The sequence below is a fragment of the Amborella trichopoda genome, chromosome 1 (assembly GCF_054954075.1).
Source record: "Amborella trichopoda isolate Santa Cruz 75 chromosome 1, AtrichopodaSantaCruz75HAP2 v2.0, whole genome shotgun sequence".
NCBI lineage: Eukaryota > Viridiplantae > Streptophyta > Magnoliopsida > Amborellales > Amborellaceae > Amborella > Amborella trichopoda.
In genome coordinates, this window is record NC_142336.1 from 30,606,216 (window position 1) to 30,626,062 (window position 19,847).

The 19,847-nt window shown below is 35.1% G+C and overlaps 1 protein-coding gene across 8 annotated transcripts; it reads right to left on the reverse strand.

Moving 5' to 3' along the window:
* Positions 1-6,889: 6,889 nt before the first annotated feature.
* Positions 6,890-18,994, reverse strand: LOC18437080 (putative ubiquitin-conjugating enzyme E2 24). Of its 8 annotated transcripts, none has more exons than XM_088862156.1 (13): positions 18,612-18,994; positions 17,031-17,297; positions 16,741-16,889; positions 15,025-15,149; positions 13,687-14,315; positions 13,064-13,294; positions 12,324-12,970; positions 9,963-10,106; positions 9,380-9,841; positions 9,219-9,282; positions 8,709-8,848; positions 7,542-7,853; positions 6,890-7,415 (listed from the first exon to the last, which is right to left on the reverse strand). In XM_088862156.1, exons 4-13 carry the CDS (start codon positions 15,033-15,035, stop codon positions 7,152-7,154), a joined length of 2,904 nt encoding a protein of 967 aa, XP_088718282.1. In that variant the 5' UTR covers positions 15,036-15,149; positions 16,741-16,889; positions 17,031-17,297; positions 18,612-18,994; the 3' UTR covers positions 6,890-7,151. The 8 variants fall into 8 exon arrangements, with proteins under 8 accessions (XP_088718282.1, XP_088718283.1, XP_020524616.1 ...); XM_088862157.1 differs by having other exon boundaries at positions 16,727-16,889; XM_020668957.2 differs by having other exon boundaries at positions 12,324-13,294.
* Between the last annotated feature and the right edge of the window lie 853 nt (positions 18,995-19,847).

Genomic DNA, 19,847 nt, shown 5'->3' on the forward strand with positions numbered 1-19,847 from the left:
CTTTTTATTTTTTTAAGTTAAGAAAGACATTTCCTTTCTTTGATTGAATGGAAATGATACAAAAGAAATAGGGCTATTCACAACATTTTCTTTTTCAGGCTAAGCTAACGTAAGTTATGTGGGGAACTCCCTCGTGGAACTCCCTCTTTGTATTAGTACTTACATATAAAAATAGGAAGAAAAAAAAGTTTATATAAGGATGCAACCTTATATTGTAGAACTACAACTGCACCTCAAAAATCCATCGGAAAAGGTATTTTTAATGTTGAAAAACCCTTTGATTGATCATCTCGACAACGAGATGTATGACCAGTGTTTACAAAATCGAACCGGAATGGTTAACCGAACATAGGCTTGGAAGCAATTTAACTGGCCTAACCGGTAAGCAATTCAATCGCTCTAATCGAGAAAGTCCCGTACTATAAAAAAAGTGTTAAAAAAATAAAAAAGATTACAAAAAAAATCTATTAAAATGTGAAAAGCATATAAAGAATGTGATTAAAATAGAACAAACTCAAATGAAGTTGAAAATTAATGAAAAAAATGGATTTTAATGAATCTCTTTGTGCCTAGAGGTATTTTTAAAATTTTCTGAAAAATATAAAAGTATCATTGACCAAATTTTTTTTTATATTTACCATAATGTAAAGAATATTAAAATAGTATTAAAAAAATCGACTTGACCAACTCTTTTTTTAAAAAAAAATGAAGAAAAATTTAAGTTATATATAATATAGGCCATTCTTTTTGTCAACTAAGTAGTAGTAAATAAACGCAAAAACACTGGCAACAAGATTCGATCCATGATTCACATACTACTTAACTAATATAAATTTAAAGTAATATTATATCTAAAGTTTAAATCAACAATAACTCAAGTAATATTATATCTAAAGTTTAAATCAACAATAACTTAAGTAATATTATATCTAAAGTTTAAATCAACAAGAATGTAAAAACTGATGTAAATGTGAAGTAATATTATATCTAAAGTTTAAATCAACAATAACGCGAAAACTGATGTAAATGTGAAGTAATATCATATCTAAAGTTTAAATCAACAATAACTTAAGTAATATTATATCTAAAGTTTAAATCAACAATAACTAAAAAGACAAAACGTAAAAACGATGGTGTGAGATTCGAACCATAGTTCATACAACTAAGCCGCAGACGCTAATCAGTAAACCATTGTAACGTAAGTGATATAAGTTTGAAGTAGTATTTTATATAAAGTTTACAAATATCGGTTGATCACCAAAACCGCCCAAAACCGAAACCGGCCACTGGTCGGTTCAGATCTAACCGGGTTGTTATCGATTAGATCAGCCGGTTTTGCGAACACTGTGTATGACCATGAAAAATAAAAAGTTTTTAAGTCTCAGAAATAGTGCATTTTACAACATATTATCTACATCGTCCATTTTCAAGATTTTCATATGTTTATAGATCTACTTGATTTTAACCATTTTTTAAATTTAAAATTATATAATTAGATATAAAAATAGATTTTGAGATAATCCTAAGAACATTTTACATCAAGAATATATACCATGATAAAATTTGAAGGTGCACCTTACCTCTACAGCTACGGAGGCATCCATATGCCAACTGCACCCATAAGAAAACCATAAAAAGAAAACATTTATTTTTAGTGCAAGGGGGTCACAATCATTTTTCTCTATCAAGATTGCTTTAATTGGGTAGCTGTAAGTGTTTTATTGACTAGACTCAATGTCCAGAGTAAAATTTTTCGAACTTCACGACACCCAAAGTTATCGAATTTGGCATCTAATGGCTAGGAGTGCTTGTGACATCGGTCAATTTTATCATAGAATACAAATATGAATATACAATAGGAAAGATATATGCATCTGAACGTGTGGTTGCTTTTGTCATATATCCTCGCCTTAGCTTGAACCAAGAGGGGTTTCCCAATCTTTTCGTTGCACCTTTTTCTTTGTCGCTCTTACACCCTCCTTTCATCACTTCCACCTCATTTGAAGTGCATCACCCATCGCACATCTTATTCTTTCCTTCCCATTTGATGGAGGAATGACTTTTCCTTGTAACTCCTAATCTTCTACATCAAGAGCACACCTATGTGTCTTGCCATATTACCCGAACTAGTAGAAATAAACTTCTAAATTTATAGTTTTTGGGGACTACCTGTTGTGGTGGTTCTTTCATTGTAAATATAATGGTAATACAATGATATAATATACATTTTTTTATTTTGTTACATGCAATATACATTTTTCTATCTTGTTACATTCTCTTTTCAAAAAAAAAAGAGCAATATTGTCTACTGTGGCCTTTTCAAAAACAGTAGATTTGGAATTTTATTTCTATTACAAAGTGTAGGGAGGGAGGTTCTCCAAAGTTTAGTATGGATTCGTCATTATGATGAGAATGGGTTATGAGATGAGGCTTGAATCCCCACTTCAAACTTCTTTTGCAAACGTGCATCATCTTATTAGTACATATTCATGATGATACAAAGAATCGGGCTTGAGCTTGAGTGGTTAGTAGCTGATGTCTAGCATTGTTACATCTCAAGTTCGACGACTCCATAGTGGTGGTGAGTACCATTTGGGTTCACCTCTATGTTTAATTATACGCCCCTTTTTTGAGCTGATCTCAACATAGTTGTTTAGTACGAAAATTAACATTTGGATAAAGCTAGGTTCCCCCATCATTTAAATATCTACCTGGGTAAACGCTCACACACATACAAGCAAAAGAATGATACCATTTCGTACCTAGAATGGCAGCACGCACCATTCACCTATTTTATAAGGGACATCATCGATGCCCCTCAATTGGACATTCTAGAATCTAGACAACCTCTCCCAACTACTTTTTTCATCACTCAATAAAGGATCTGGTTTCTACGTGGCCAAGCTGGCATATGTAAAAATGCGGGCCTCTTAATAAATTTATTTTTGAGATAGATTTTAGGACTTAATTTTTAAGGACATGTAATATCTAACATGAAGATCATAAATATGAAAAAATAAATAAATTTTAAAAACTAGAAATAACAATTCTAGTAAGAAAACATTTGGACGGTCAGTTTCCATTATTTTTAGATGGACCACCTACTTACATCCATCTTTAATATGGATGCTTTACACTTTCTGGACCGCATATGTAGAAATGCGGTCCAGCCCGTATGAAATAATTTTCCCTCAATAAACCCCAACATTGATTTTTTATAGCATTTACCCTAGTAGAAAAGTAAACTCAAATAAAGACTAAAATACCATGTCTTTAATAATGCCCACGCTCTCCACTGGTCTTCCGTATGCACTTATAGTCTGATGCTTTTTCCATGCGGTCCGACACATATTCTTTGCAGTCCAACACATTTTCTTTGTAGTCTGGCATTGCATCTTCGTATGCAATCACCGGGTTCGATACTTTTTCCAAGCGGTCCGATACTTTTTCTTTGCGGTCCAACACATGTTCTTGTGGTCAGGCAACCCGTCTTCTGGATGCAGTCAACGTTCTAGCACTTTTTGTAGGCGGTCCGGCAAGTCTTCTACGTAGTCCAACACTTTTTCAATGCAGTTCGACAGTGCGTATTTTGGATGCACTTCCTTGTCCAAGAATGTGACGCGTACGAACAATAGCGTTTTCATCTTTACAACTATGACTTTTTGACTTGGAAAGATCTTTTCTATAAAAGTTAGTTTTAGGGTATAAATTGTGATAAAAAAATAGTTAGGGGCGGGGGAGATAAAAGTTAGTCTTGAGGTAAAAGTTGTGATAAAAAAAATGATTGGGGGTTGAATGTATAGAAAGTTGAGTCAAGGGGATTTCAATAATTTTCCCTATTGTGTATAAGCGGCCAGTCACCCTTGTGACTATAATTCTACAGCATGGAAATACATTTATCTTGAGTTTGTAATTGTTCTTTTCTTTTCTATAAATGAAAACTATATATATTCGTTGCGTCATTTATGTGAATGTAATTTGACAAGGAGATGAAATCTCATACCTCTGCGTTTTTAGGTTGTCGGAGAAGGCTAGAGCTATTTTTTGTTAGGCATTCTTCATCATATTTTAAAGGGTGAGGTTTCTATAAGGTTACAACCTTAAACAATCCAATCCAATTAAGGCGTACCTCCAAATTTTATAATAACATGTAATTTTGGTGTAAAATATTATTAGGATTATCAAAAAATCTATCTTTATATCTAATTATAAAATTTTAAACTCCAAAAATGATTAAAATCAAGTAGATCTATAAATTTTAAAAATAGACGATCTAGATAATGTGTTGCAAGATGCCTTATTTTTGGGACTCAAAATACTTTTTTTTTCATATTTATACATCTCAATGTTGAGATGATCAATTAGAGGGATTCTGAACATTAAAACAATATTTTCTGATGGATTTTTAGGTGCATCTTTAATTCTACATTTTAAGGTTGCAACCTGATATAAACTTTTCCCAATTTTAAATGGCAATACCTATCATCCTTATTCCAAAAAATGTACACATGAACATTTTATTTATGTTGATTGCAGTTATGGATTTTTTAATGAAAGAATAAAATTCTAAAAATGTCATTACCTAGTTTTTTCATTTGTATTATTTCTAGGAAATTAACTAAAAATTGAAAAAAATATGCAAACTTATTATCCCAAATCGTTTGGCAATGAATGATATTTTAATGTAGTAGCAATGTCAGTTGATTCTTTTGGATTACTTGGAACAAAGTATTAAGTCCCAGCAAGCCCTGTCTTCTCTCAGTTTGGTTGTTTAGTTTTAGGCTCTATTTTATACTTCCCATGCTGTATAGAAGCAAAAACTTCCCCCTTCATCCAGCCCTCCAATATAAATCAAGTTTGATTTAGTTCCGACATTTTAGAGTATTTTATTTTAAATTATTTTATAAATCATATGAATATGAAATTTGGTACGTGTGATCATCTCAATGGGGCGCATCTAAAAAATATTAAAAACATATTCCTAATAAACTAAAATTAACCAAAATATTCTTGAAAGTTTCAGAGATATTTTGATTATTTTATTTTGTCAATGGTATTTTTTTAATATTTTTTCAGGTGCAAGTTTAAGAGACGAGTGGATGCCCAAAATTTTGTATCAAAATATATTGTAGAAAAAATTAAAAATGAAACTTATAGAAGCGTGACATTGTCCATCTCAACCATCCATTCATATTGAACCTATACAGTAGAAAAAGTATAGAACGCTTTCCCTTTGATAACGCCAGAATTCTTGACATGGTGTTGGTTATAAAAGTCTCATTAGGTTTCAACCTTTTCCTTTTCAATTATCTCATCATCTCCCATTTCAATTGTAACGCAGGGTGATTTGGGATGCTTATTTATGATGTCATGCAAAATGCTACAAATAAGCAGTATCTTGTAGGAAAGGGGTTGTGGTTGGGGTTGAGGTTGTGGTTGTGGTTGTAGCATCTCCACACCTAGTCATCACATTGTATTTTTATTCTTATCAAGAACACCACCCCACTAACATTTTGAAAAATCTAACTCCAAATCTATTTTAAAAAACGGGTAGGGGCTTGTCTTTCCTATTGAATTACCCCCCAAAAAAAGCAGTATCTTGTATGTATCCGAAACAACATTTGAAATTGTGCGGAGTCCCCTCGGACTTGGCAAAGTTACGCGGATTTGACCCCTTTTTAAGCCAAGTACTTGTGTACAAACTAGGGTGAAACTTCTATTAAACAACCATAAAAAATTATATTTGTGATTTTTTTTTTTTTTACCAATTTTCGTGTTTTTATTTCAAAACTTTAGCCCTTGGTTTAGCTTGTACACTACTCAGCGCATTCACTCCGACACACCCAAATTACTCAGCTTAGGCAGAGCCCGAGTCTCAAGTCCAAGCTGAGTATTAAAACCTTATCAAAAAAATAAAAGATAGGAAACTAAATATCTGGTTTCTATAACCGTCTAACAGTTCAGAACCTCTTTTTTTTTTCCCATATCGCACACACTAAAGCACTTAGACTAATCATTTATGCCCAATAACGAATACTAAATATAATTGGCAAAGCAATTTGTTCTCCTTAAAAGCGCTCATTGTGGCAGTAGTCAAAGCTGATCAGTTTTGTCAATTGTCAAACCAGCCACCATTTAACGCAAGTGGGTGAGCCGGAGCCAAGTCTTGAACAGCTTTTGGGTCACAATCCTTCATTGAAGAGCTGCTGATGACCTTATTAGAAACATGCCATAATCATGACCCACCAAAATCTTCAATTAGAGACCACTTGTTTCAATCGTTCTCAGATTCTCGTCTCGATGCGTATTGCATTGGACAGAAATAACATGATTCAACAATTCGTTTTCCCTTATGAAACCAGTGAAAATCAATAGTAAGTATTGTTCCATAGTTTTAGTTGAATAAATATTGGTCTTTGTATATAAAAAACAAGGTATGCATGTGCCCATATCGTTTAAGACAGTATACTATAATATTATTATTTTTTGGTACAAGAAAGTAACAATCATTTTTTACCATTGGATATAAAATCGGGCAATCCGGATTAAGCCAATGATTTTCAAAATCTAAGATACTCTTTTTCGAACTGTGTAACCCTCTAGCCTTCAGGTTTTATTTGATGGAAACGGTGATTGTGACCTTCTTTTAGCTACGGTAATCGATATTACCATATACAATCCCATATCCTTTTGCATGAGTTTTTATTGTGACAGCAACAAATGACTAAAATTGCTTCTATATACAAAAGTGGTTAAAACGTAAAGATAGTTCTTGTCATCTGGGAATTAGTTAGGATCCGTAAACCTCAACACAAAATTTATGCATAGGTCTGTACCTTATATGCAGTTGTCAGCAGAAAGTCCATACTGAAATCTACCTCAGCCTGAATACCATAAAACCAATCACCAAGTTTCTAATATGCAAATATCAACCGCACTCCTTCAGTACAGTATTCTGTCATAATATACAAGCAATAGTATCACAGGCCACACCTTGAATACTTATAAAACCATGTTCGGTCTTGGGGATCCAGAATTTACACATGCACACATAAACATCATGGATTATAGCATCACACGCCACACCCTGAATACTTATAAAATGACGTTCGGTCTTAGGGATCCAGAAGTTACACATGCACACATAAACATCATGGACTCAAAGATGGTTGAGTAGATTCTTCTCCGGTGTTTTCGAGGAACAACTGAGGATCTATAGCTCCCTTGCTGGCAAAAACCGATACAAGCTTGGGGAAAAGCTTTGAGAGTATCATCTTAAAACCAGCTGAGCTACTCTTGTTTGCCCCAGTCAAGCCACATGACCCAACCTTGGCACCGTCCATGTAGGATTGGCATGCATCAAGAATAGACTTTGCTCGAACCTGGAAATGGACCTTGACAAGTTGCTCAAAATGCTGCAATCACAACTAACAAATGCTTGAGTACAGTATATATAAAAAAGAGAGAAGAGATGGGGGGTGTTATGCGCGCGTGCAGAGAGAGTAGAACGAACCAGACAGGAGTCAAGCACATTTGCGTACCTTAGGTGGTTTCCGGAGCACATTAAGCATGGATTTGCAGGAGAGAAGGAATGCATTCTCATTGTAGGAAAGAGAATTCTTTTCAGCTTCAGCCTTCCCGACATAAGTTTCATATCCTGCCTCATTGAAGTAGGGCTTGGAGTTGAGCACGAGTGCCTGTAGAGAGATGAGGACTTGGAGAAGGGTTGAGCTATCAGGCTTCCATACTTCAGTTTCAGAGCCCGACCAAGTATTGAGAAGGCTGAGGCACACCTTCCCCGACTCATATAGGTTTGGGTTTAACCGTAGTCCTCCAGAGTGGTAGTGCACTGACTGAATAGCATAAATGAAAAATCATGATCCATTCATGAGTAATGCTTATTTCTAACCCGAGACTTAGTTTACCGTAGGAATTAATTGGCAAACCAGAAGATGGGAAAATCAATCAGGAAAACATTGAAAGGAAATATAGAAAGAGGGATTCCAGAGAGTGAGCCATATTATATGAATCATAGCATTCCTCTCTTGTTCCAAAAGGACAAACTAGAGAGGTTAAATGTTTGGCATAAATTAACTTCTGTAAGGGGCTTGTACATAAGAAGAAAATCATTTAGACTTTGTAGACTCTAAAAAGATTTGGTTACCTAGGCCATTTCTAAGATTAGTGATAATAGAGGAAACATAGTAATACAGGTAAAACTAACTGAGGGGTTCTTAGAAATTGTTGGACTTTTTTTTATTTTCTTGATAAATGATGGTGTTTTTAACTCCTGGTGCTAAGATTGTCAAATATGAATGACTAAGGTAAATTTCTCTAGCTTCTAAATATGAATGAGAGGGCAAGAGGACGAATGGAAAGAAGAAGTATTTCATATATCACTCAAATGACTTGACCCCCCAAAACTTTCGTAAACATTTAGAAATTCTAACTAAGCTATAGCTACAACCATACTAGAAGTTACATAAAGACTTGTAAACAAAGGAAATTATTAAAAACAAACCATTACTATTGTGTAACTATATGATGATAGTAAACAACATCAACATTCATACACGTCATTGTCTCAGAGTATTTCTACATTCCAGTGGGCTAGTAACGCTGTGTAGTCATTTTCCTTTTCTTTATAGCTTAAGGATAAGTATAGAAATTGAGGATTAATTAGACAACCATTAATACAGTATACTTACAGGTGGTTGATAAGGATAGTCAGCTGGGAGTGCAATATCAAAAAAAAAGAGACCATCATGGTATGGTGTCCCAGCCGCTCCAACAATGGCTGCCCGAAAAAGATCCATCCTGTCTTCATAAGCTCTCACATAGATAGTATCTGTAATGGGATAATAGTATTTTCTTAGTATTGTATGCAATTCACACAACCACCCACACATATGAGAGTTTCAGTTGTGATTTCATAGGATTCATCCATTTCCTTCCAAATACGATTATGCTTAACTTTTAGATAAAATGAAAGATAAAAATTTACTTTCTCTCAGTAAGGCATGCTTGTGTGAAATTTGAAACTTCATCGGAATTGCATTAAGGCTTATATCATATTTGTAAATGAAACTGGCAATTTTATATTGATGCAAAGGTTTTAGGTTGGCTTAATCTTTCTTTTGCAAGCTGTGGCTGTGAATGCTGATAAAAATAAATGCAAAACACTGTGATTCATGAGAGGCAATATTTAAATGACCCACTTGGTAAACCTTTCTCCAGGATGGTCCATTCTTGATGCACCTTCTTTATCCAACTTCTTTTCATCTGTGCCAGACGAAAAATTAGTTTGCCTTCCAATGGTTTGTCATATAAGAAGTCACATTTTATAAGAGAAAATAATGGTAGGCACTGGGTTTGTTACCTGAGATACATTCTGTCCTTTATCCAGCCCATCAATGAAATGGTGATCGGAATAATCACTGACAGTATCAAATTGTCTGAGTGAGATGAATATCTCAAACCCATCTTGCCCTTGGTCCTTTTTATCGATTTCCATTTCTAAACTTTGTTGTCTCGGAACCTGTGGCTTAACACTGAGAATGCCTACTTTAATCTTCGGATCCCAGCACTCCACATCCTCCGCTTGGTGGAATTTGCTGAACTCACTACCACTTTGCAGAAGAGAATCTTCTTCCCGGACGCTACAACTATTATCGATGTTCTCAATTTGCAGCGATTTCGTGCTCGACAAGGAAGTCGAACCTCGATGGCCAAACAGACTGCTTGCAATGTTGGTGAGAAATCCAAAGGCAGTCCGAGGAAACAATAGTGCACTACTACTCCAAGCATCTTTTATGCGATCTTGACCGGAACCCATCACATCCTTTTCAAATTATTCATTCACCAGATTCATTCAGTTTGAACTATTAAAATAGTAGCAACTAATTTCTCACGCGCATTATCATGTGTTTGTGTGTGTGAGAGATAGAGAGAGATGATTCTACCTTTTTTTCTTCTTTATGGTCAAGATATTTCTCGAAATCAAGCATCCCTTTACCAGTGTTCTTCTCATAGTCATCCTCACACAGTATTGGGGTTGAAGATAAATCTTCATGTCGATCAATGCCCACAATTTCATGAGGACCAACCTGATAGTTCCATGAAAGAACAGTGCAGCTAAGGTCCTCATTAACAAAAACATAGAGGATTCAATGGCAAGACCATGTTCATGGATGAGGAGGAATAGCCCGATATTCTTCTTGACTCTAGATTTTTCATCAACAGAAGCAAAACAACTTAATCTACAAGTTCCTCTTAGAAAGGGACATGATAATTATGTAGAAGAATTTTTAAAGATACTAGCCTCCCACCACAATTAGATCAGAAGTAAATCATGACGCTCCAAAATACATCTCAGCTAAAGATTAAAGCGATAGCAATAACATAGAAGACTAGACGTATAAAAGAGAGTAGCACCAGAAAACAACTCCAATGAGCATAGTTCATCTTCCAAAAAACTGTATCTAGAATGCCTGAAACAATTTATGTGTCAGAACATCTCTGTAGAGGTAAAGGACCTGTGTCCAACAAAATTTTGATGCGAAAGTTGCACAGAATCTCCATGGACATGGCTGATGCACCATTGTATGAGAACCTATTCCTGGGCCCCCTCACTGAGACTGGCCTTGGATAAAAAGAAAAGATGAAGAGATCCTATTAGACATTGAGAATATATTGAACAAATTATCAAAGAGCGACTGAGAAACTATTAACATCATTTCTGTCTGGGGTTAAACCCTTTACACTCTCACAGAGCACACTGTTATACCCCACACCCTCAGCAACAGAACCATCAATGATTACCACATGCTTCAAATACCAGAAACTCCAATAAACATCTTGAAACCCTTCTCTTCAACTGCAATTTTGGAAGAAAAAATAGGGTTTTGCCAATTTGAATCAATAGGGTTTTGCCAACTTGAATCTGGAAATAGTGAGAAAAAATATGGGGTCTTACTAAGGGTATGGCTCTTGATAGAACAGAATGGGCATCAAGATTCGTATAGCCGACCCTAAATAGTTGGGATAAGGCTCTGATGATGATGATGATAATGACCAACTTGAATCTGGAAAGCCCAAGATTATAACTAGGAAGAAAACTGGAGCCATACTTTTTCCAACAAAATATAGATAGGTTATTCCCAAGGCCTCTGGGATTGAACCCCTTACAGCCTCACACAGCATGCTGTTATACCCCACACCCTCGGCAACAGAACCCATCAACGAGTGCTGCATGCTTCAAATACCAGTAACTCCAATGAACATCTTGAAACCCTTCTCTAAGATTGCCATTTTGGAAGAAAAAACAGGGTTTTACCAACTAGAAGTTAGAAATCCTAAGACACATGGGAGAATACTGGAGTCTTATTCTTTTTCCACAAAATATAGATACATTGTTCCCAGAGGCCCATGTTGACCACCCAACAACAACACTAAGAAAGGGGTTATTTAGAAAGTGAGATACAGCATATATTTTTTTTTTTTTTGGTTGCTTGAGTTGTAGACCTATTGATGGTGTATACTTAGTAAGCAGGGTTGCTAAATGGGCTCATCCTTAAATAGTGGAGCAGACCAATCTGCACCGTGTTTTCACTCCCAAATGGGTGGAGTAAAGAACAGCACCATTCCTTAATAAATAGTCCATCCAAACGGCACCAAAAATTTAAACTTTGTAGTCAAACAAAAGAAAACAGGGATTTTGGGGGAATTTAGAGCTGTATATCACAAGAAAATTCTGTTAGATAGCCCTTCCCTGTGACATAATCAGTAACCATAGGGCTTCTAAACTTCCATTAACATACTAGCTATCTAGTAGCATGACTGCAAGCATAACATTAAACGCAAAAAGTTAAAAGCCCTTAACATATGGCATATCATTATGTTTGAAGCCCAGTATATCCAAATGTGTGTTCATATTAACAACAATACAATTTGTCATGTTCTTTCGGATGTTACGACAATAGCTTTCCCTATTAGAAATGTTTTACAGCTATAGTAGCTACAAACCAAGATGCTATAATAAAATAAAGCATTCTACCCAAGCAGCATGGCAATGAAGAATAAGTACCTTGGTTTAAGCATTGATCAGAAGATTCGGTTTTCAAAGGAAGAGATAGAGCTCTTAAATGTATGAAACACAGTAGCACCTTTGCAATCCATTCTACATTTTCCATTATGAGTTTTCGAATAGAAAAAATCTAAAAAGGCGCAATTAAAATGGTTCAGAAGTATCACATCCACCATCTCCCATCCAAAAGCATGCAAAATATATGTAACTGTGAAATCAAGAAAAGTAGAAAGAGTACCTTAGAATTATCGCCACTAGCCCAAGCAACCTCAATGCTTCCATCTTTGATTCCAACAACAATTCCGATATGAGTTAAATAGCTTTTGTCGAGCTGCCAGCAACACTCGGATAGTTCAGAAGAAACTATCACTTGCTTAGCAAGTTTTGATATTCCCAAGCTTTGGTTCTGCCCATTAGCTCTGACAATGGAAGAGGATCCTTTTAAAGCCTCTGAATAAGGTATCAATTTAAATACAATTTCTCCTGGGCAATAGGAATAATCTGGATGCTCAACCAATTCGTACACACTCACTACTTCTTCTTTACCAAATGTGTTGTTTGAATTGCATGATCCATTACTAAGCTCTGGATTCAGCCATATCACTCTCGCAGTTCTCTCCTCTGTGTCCACATTTTTGACAACCCCTGCTCGTTTATCAATAGAATCTTGTCCATCCTCATCAGTACCCTTCTCTAACACAAATTGCTCAGGCCAGAACTCATGATCACTGATGTCACTTATTCGCAGCAGGTTCTGTGAATCTATGCCTGCAGTATGCTTCCCATCTTGCCAAATGACATCAACCTTTGTCCTCCTCTTCACAATAATCAAAGCTTGTTCATAATCATAATCACCATTTAGTGGTCCTTTGCCTATTTTGCTTCCTGATTTCAAACCAAAGGCAAACCCCCCATTAGAATCATGCTGTCTCATGACCAATGGATCATTTTCAGAATTATAAGCTAAGAAGCACTCACTCTTGACCTTTTCTTCTATGCTTTCCTTTGTTGAATCATAATCACAACTTGAATGGCTTCGGAGATTACACCAGTCACCAAGCTGCCAATTATCATGCCAGAAGCTAGACAAAAGTGTCAAATTTTTTGGGTCCTGCAGGCATGGGGGTTTGAGAGAACTGAAGTAACTAGCCACAATGGAGGCAACCCACTTTACATAAACTGAATCCACATTAACTTCGCACACCATCCCTGAAAAAATTTCAGTTGTGTAAATATTATTCTTATGTTTGTACTAATGATTCATTCCGCATTACCTAATCTAGAACAGTATCAAACTTTCCAGATAAATTCTTTATTCTTCAGGCTACCCAAGAAAAAGAAGAAAATGAGCATCTTCTATCAGTGAAAGAGCCACAGTTCCTATATGTATGAGAAACAAATTATTGGCAATTGTAGTAAAGAAAACACAACTGCACATAAAAAAGGAACTGAGCTTGGGCTTCATTAGCTAGTTGTTGACAATTACAACACTAGGACCCAAGTCCAATTCCTACACTGAATTAGCCAAAAATAGTTACACATATAATACCAACAATAGTGGATAGACGACAACCTTGAACAATTTGGTTATCTGAAATTACCTTCATCATGGTTCATGTCCCATGCACCACACAACCATTTTGCATTTTTGAAAACTGAGGGAAGCATGCTCTGCACACGCTGACCTGGATGGTAAGGGAACTGTGCATCTTCGAGTAAATTGTTATAAATGGGTACAAGATTCTTGGGATTGGCCCCAGTAATGGCACATTTTGCACCATCATCAAACAGAACAGTGACGAGATCAACCACTCTTTCCACCTTTCCAAGCCATGGCCCATGGATAACAAAATCACCAGCTGCAAAGGGCATAACCCTTACTAGCTCCTTCCCATTTACATCTTTTAGAATTTCTCCCGACATAGTTTCCAAGTCTACAATGATATTGACATCAACCACTCTGCCTGTCTGTCCAGATGGGTCCATGACATAGTAGACTATATCACCATGAGAGAAGCCTTGGTCAAATGAAAGAAAATCATCAATCTTTTCAATGCTCTCGTCCAAGCAGGACAAGATACTCTGAGCATATCCACTGTATAGGGATTCAAGATCATTGTGATCCTCACTGTCACTGCTGCTTGAATAGCTCTCGTAATGAAAATCACCAAAAACCATGTTGATCAAATTATTTTGCTCTCTTAATGTGCTTGGTTCTGCCCAGTGAATCCTGGTTATTTTGAAAGAAGTGAATTAACAGTTCAGTAAAAACTTGTGCTACCATTCCCAAAATCAACAAGAAATAAGAGAGTGAAGTACTCCAAATGTAATTGTCTGCAATTAAGTACAGTAAAAGAACTAGCACTATAATCACGTTTTGGGATGAATTATATTGTGTCCTTCCAAAATAGACAAAGTATAAGGCCCTCAATGAAATTTATAATTTAGAAATTCTTGCTCCCAAAACTAGAGTAATTGAGTTGCATCTATATCAGATTCCAATAATTTATTCAAGAAGCCATGAGTGCCTAAATCTTGGAGTTAAAGAAAGTTTGATCCAACAGACAAGAAATCAGAGAGCTTGATAAAGATGGGAAAACCCTTTTTCTATAAGATATAGAGGTAAGGGATCTTTCTAAGGGAAGTATGTTTATCAGACTGGATGCATGGATTTTCTATAGTGTATAAATTGTACTTGCCCACATAACGTTAAAACTGCCAATGCCAAAGAGTAAAAAAGAAAAAGTAGCTAACTGATATTCTGAATGTTCTTAACAGAAAATAGCAAGCAACTAAGTTTGTGCACATGTATCTTATTTAATGTAACTTTTAAGAATCGATCAAGCTGACAAAGAGAGTAAGTTCAAACAATGAAAAAAAATTCAAGATGCAAGGAACACAAAATAACTGAAGATTGCATCCAGACTAAAAGTAAGTACCTTGTTGACATTTAAAACAGAATGAAGGTCCACTAATTCCCTCCAATTAGAATATGCCAAGAAATGTTTCCCGAATTCAACTTCGCATATGTCTCTTTTAAGGGTCAATCGCCTCCTGAACATAGCTGCCCAAGAAGAAGAACAAAGAAATATGGATGATCTAAGTAGTAATATCATATTTGGAAAATGCCCTCAGGTATGTTATTCTTGGCTGGACCATGTCTTAGTTTCATATATGGAAAAATAAAGATAAATGGTGATTGTTCTAAATGTGAAAGAACAATGAAAGTTCATGGTGGTCAACATTTCATTTGTATGGAACAAGGCAGTCTTAACTCCAAGTAAGCTCTTGAAGGTGAATTTCTTGTAAACTTAGACATTAAACACTATATATATATATATATATATATATATATATATATATATATATATATATATATATATATATATATATGAGGAATAATTTCATGCAATGGTTATATACTAATATAATGGAACCACACTTCTAGAAAACCATATTTGTAGCATTTGTATCACTTCAACAATTGTACATACCCTCTCTTCATCCCAATAGTCAAATTTCAAAAAAATAAAATTCAATTTGCATCATACATATGGTTAAAATGAGTCCCCTCCAACATTGAATCTAGACTGTCCATTTTATGTATTTCAAGATCTGGGCCTTTACGAACTCAAAACCATTTTTTTTCTTTTTCAACATTGTTCATCTAATGATAACAAAGCTATCTAAAAATTTTGAAAAGAGAAAAATCCTTCCAAGGTCTAGATCTAGACACCTTAACAAAATGGACGGCTTATGTTGATTGGGCTAAAATAACACATTCTAGGGTGCATTTTCAAATTTTATTTTCTGTGATTGTTCAATGGAGTGAAAAGAGTGTACATTTAAAATTTGGGATCAAACAAATGGTACTAACATTGTTTTTGAAGGTTGTTGCATTATATTACTATACAACCATTGAAATCATTCCGATATATATATATATATATATATATATATATATGAGCTACAAACGCCTATAAACGAAGTTCTGCAGTACTTCACCTATAGCTCATCACCATCCAAAATCCATCACATTGTCACGGTTGTTCGATAGTGTGTGAATTTTAATAATAATTATTTTATTAGTCATATTTATCTAAAATTTGAGGCATGTGTACATATGACCAACTCAAACAAAAATAAAATATATAAAAACTAATATCAAAAATTAAAATGACAAAAATACCCCTAAAACTTCATAGTATTTTAGGTCAATTTTATCATCCAAATTATGTTTTTTATATTTTCAAGTGCGCCTCACTAAGAAGGCACACTCCTACAAAATTTCAGATCATTATGATTTGTAAACAAATTATTAAAATCCAAACTCCATCAGACATTTGTGACTGCGTGATAAACTTTAGACGGTAATAAGCCGTAGGTGTAGTACCGTAGAACTTCTCCTATACATGTTTTATAGTGTTTTCCACATGTAAAAATAAATACTATTTTCACTCCCGAAACGAACATAATAGGTCTGTGGCAGTGCCAAATCCCCAACGTTCAAAAAAAAAAAAGCGGTGGCGAGCCTATAGGCCAAAATACTATTCATTTTTACCTATAGACGTTGCGTAGGACTTTCCACCATAAGTGAAGCAAGACAGCGAGAGAGAGAGAAAGAGAGATGGCAATGAATACCATTCAATGTTTACCCTGAAAGTCAAGTGATCAACACCAGAAGAGAGCCTCTTGTTTCCAGTAGAGAGAAAAAAAACTGAAGGTACTAGTCCTTGCAGTGCCCCACAAATGACTAGTAAATGTACTTTTGCCAAAGGAGAAGTGCCCTTGAACTTGTGAACTTCTGCACAATAACATGTCCAAGTTCAACAGTTCAAACGGATGAATTGCACCATGCAATGATCATCCAGTTGATATATTCGATAGATGAATCTTCATAAGCACAAAGATCTAGTAATGCCAAAGGAGAAGTGCCCAGTAAAACCTGCTCTGGATTAGCAAACTCTCTTGCAGAAAGTAGTAATTTCCTGAGAAGGTTTAACCCACGATGCCAAAGGAGATCTGCCCTAGAATATTAAAATAACTTTGTAAGGAAATTGCCAAAGGAGATTTGCCCCGACGAGCTAAGCTGCTGAAGTTTCCACAAAGGGGAGTAAACCGTTCAATTAGAGTTGCCTGTAGAACTGAAATGAAATAAAACTCTTTGAAAGGCCTGCCATGTGCTACAGTCAACCCATCAAATTCACTAGACCTGCAATAAAAACAGAGCATCATGTATAAATCAGCATCTAATCCACACCACTGCTTAACACATATCAAACTTCAACAGGCCAAAGAGACCATAAATAATGCCACATGCTTTAATAAGGACAAAGAAAAAGAATCCAATTTCAAATTTTTCTCCAGTAAATGCAAATTAGGTAAGTATACAAGCCTTATCAAAGCTGAAAGTACTAAATATCATTCAGGGTAGGGATCATCTATCATATTGAAGCGGCAAACCAAACTGGAGATAGTGTGACAAAGAACTCATTCAAACCAGAAACAAACCAGAAAGAGCATTGATTTAGGACTTGTTATATGTATCTATCTTTCTTACACATTGATACAAAGAATGAAAGAAGCCCTGCAATAGAACAGCAACTAGGCATACATGTAAAATATATGCAGTATCCTTTCTATTTTCAGTTTCATATTTTCTTTTTAAAATTTGTTTTTGCCTCTTTGTTTTCCTTTATGGTAGTTTAGTATTACTCTACATACTTCGACACTTCCTACCAGCCGTGTAAGCTGACATAGACTAAATCCAACATTTTGGACATCAGCAAATTATCAGACGAACTGCTATCAAGATAGAAAGCTCGCAAGCAATTACTCGAGATACAACAAATTAATAATTGGAATTCAAAGAGAACAGAAAAATATCGCGACAATCAAGACATCAGCGATCATATTCAGGGTCCCCATCAAATTAACATTCTTTTAAGAACCAACTTACCGATATTCAGCACTCATAAATAAAATAAGACTCTACACTGATGTTCAGCTTAGCAATACGGTATCTTGTTAAGAAGTCATCCTTTTTATTTGAAAGGCTCATTTCCACTTCTCCTTGCCAGAAATGTGAAACTAACGCAGCCCAACTTCTGGTGCCAAAAGAAATGGTCCAGAACATACACAAACTTAAAAACTAAAAATAAAAACTAATTGCTTAGAAAGTACCCAAATCTTAAACCTGCAAATTCATGCAACCCCACTTACAGAAACAACTCCATGTCACCCCAAAAACTAAATTCTCGGAGAATAAGCAAATTAATAACATATAGCAACTAAGAACAAAGCAAAGAAAGAAAGAAATAAACCATGACTGAAACTTCCCAGAAGAAAATATCTTTGTCTTCATATATTAAGCCTCGCAACCAACATATTTAAGCACTTCAGAAACTCAACCAGCTTCTGAGCCACATAATAAACAAATTCTCCAACACCCAAAACACCTCTGCTGAAGGCATCAAAACTCAACTATAAAAAATGCAACAAGAATGAAACATATGGGATTGCTTACCTCTTTCAATAAACAATCTCAAGCAATCTAACTGACTCTCATAAGGGGTATGGGGGGGCTCTCTCTCTCTCTATCTCTAGAAGTAAGAAGGTTAACCCCCCCTAAGGAATCCATGAATCAGGCCATTTGTGAAGCACCACCCAGAACATAGCAGAATTGCAGCACACAGGATTTGAATCATATGGAAAAATTGGAACAACTCTCAAAAAGTAGTTGTAGATAATAATAATAGTACACATTCACAGCAAACAGGGAGCCTGTGCTCTTCATTTCAAGATTTCATCATTGTTAACTGTGCACTATATGTAAATTTATGAGTATTTGTTGCTTGTAATTGGATAAAATCCTGAAAGGTTGTAAGTCAAGAGATTTTATGCTCCCGCCGGAGCATTTCCTCTATTTGAACGCCTTTCCGTTAAACTCACCTCTTCCAGCACCCAAATTTTTGGGACGTAACCTGGATATAATTATGCTAAAAACAAGGACACGTTTTTTATGAGTCCTAGGACTCATGTGCGTCCCCTTTCCATGATCCATTTTTTAGATAGATTTTGGACCTATTATTTTTAGAGATTGTATATAAGCGAGACTATTTACTTTTGCTACAAGGACATCATATTTATTTATTATCTTTTATAAAATTCAAAAAATCTCTTGAAGTTTTTGAATGGTCAATGGAATAAATGCAACCATCCAATTTCACATCGAATGGTCAAGATTAATTAGACCACCTTGTACTAAAGATAAATGATTTTATTGTAATTTTTTTTTTTTTTTTTTTATAACTAACATGGAGATCATGAATAAATAAAATAATTAAATTTTAAAATTAAAAATAATAATTTTTCAAAGAGAATTTTTGAAGCGTTGATTTTGCCTATTTTTGGACGAATGACTCGGGAAACAAATGTAGTTATGGATCCCCAGATACATAAACCACTTTCCTAAAAACCAGCACCCTACAGAAATAAAATAATTTTACAGATATCATTCAGACGATCATATTCGAGTCACCTTTTTTTATATAATAATTCATTGATTTTCAAGTGGATCTCAAAATTCTAAATTGAAAAATCTAGGTATTCCTTCAATCCAGCAGTGATTTAAAAATGCCAGGTCAACACGGAATCACCCGGTCCAACCCAAAAATCGGTCACCTTATGCCGATTCTGTTAATATATAGAATATCATCCATGTCTAAAAGAGAACCGGGAATTTTCTATAATACAAAAGTTA

What these genes read in the sequence shown, in the direction of transcription:
- LOC18437080 (XM_020668957.2), bottom strand. An exon ending in GGACATGAACCATGATGAAG is followed by an intron (nt 13,295 to 13,686) that starts GTAATTTCAGAT and finishes AAATTTTTTCAG; the next exon opens with GGATGGTGTGCGAAGTTAAT. An exon ending in ACCATAAAGAAGAAAAAAAG is followed by an intron (nt 9,842 to 9,962) that starts GTAGAATCATCT and finishes TAATTTGAAAAG; the next exon opens with GATGTGATGGGTTCCGGTCA.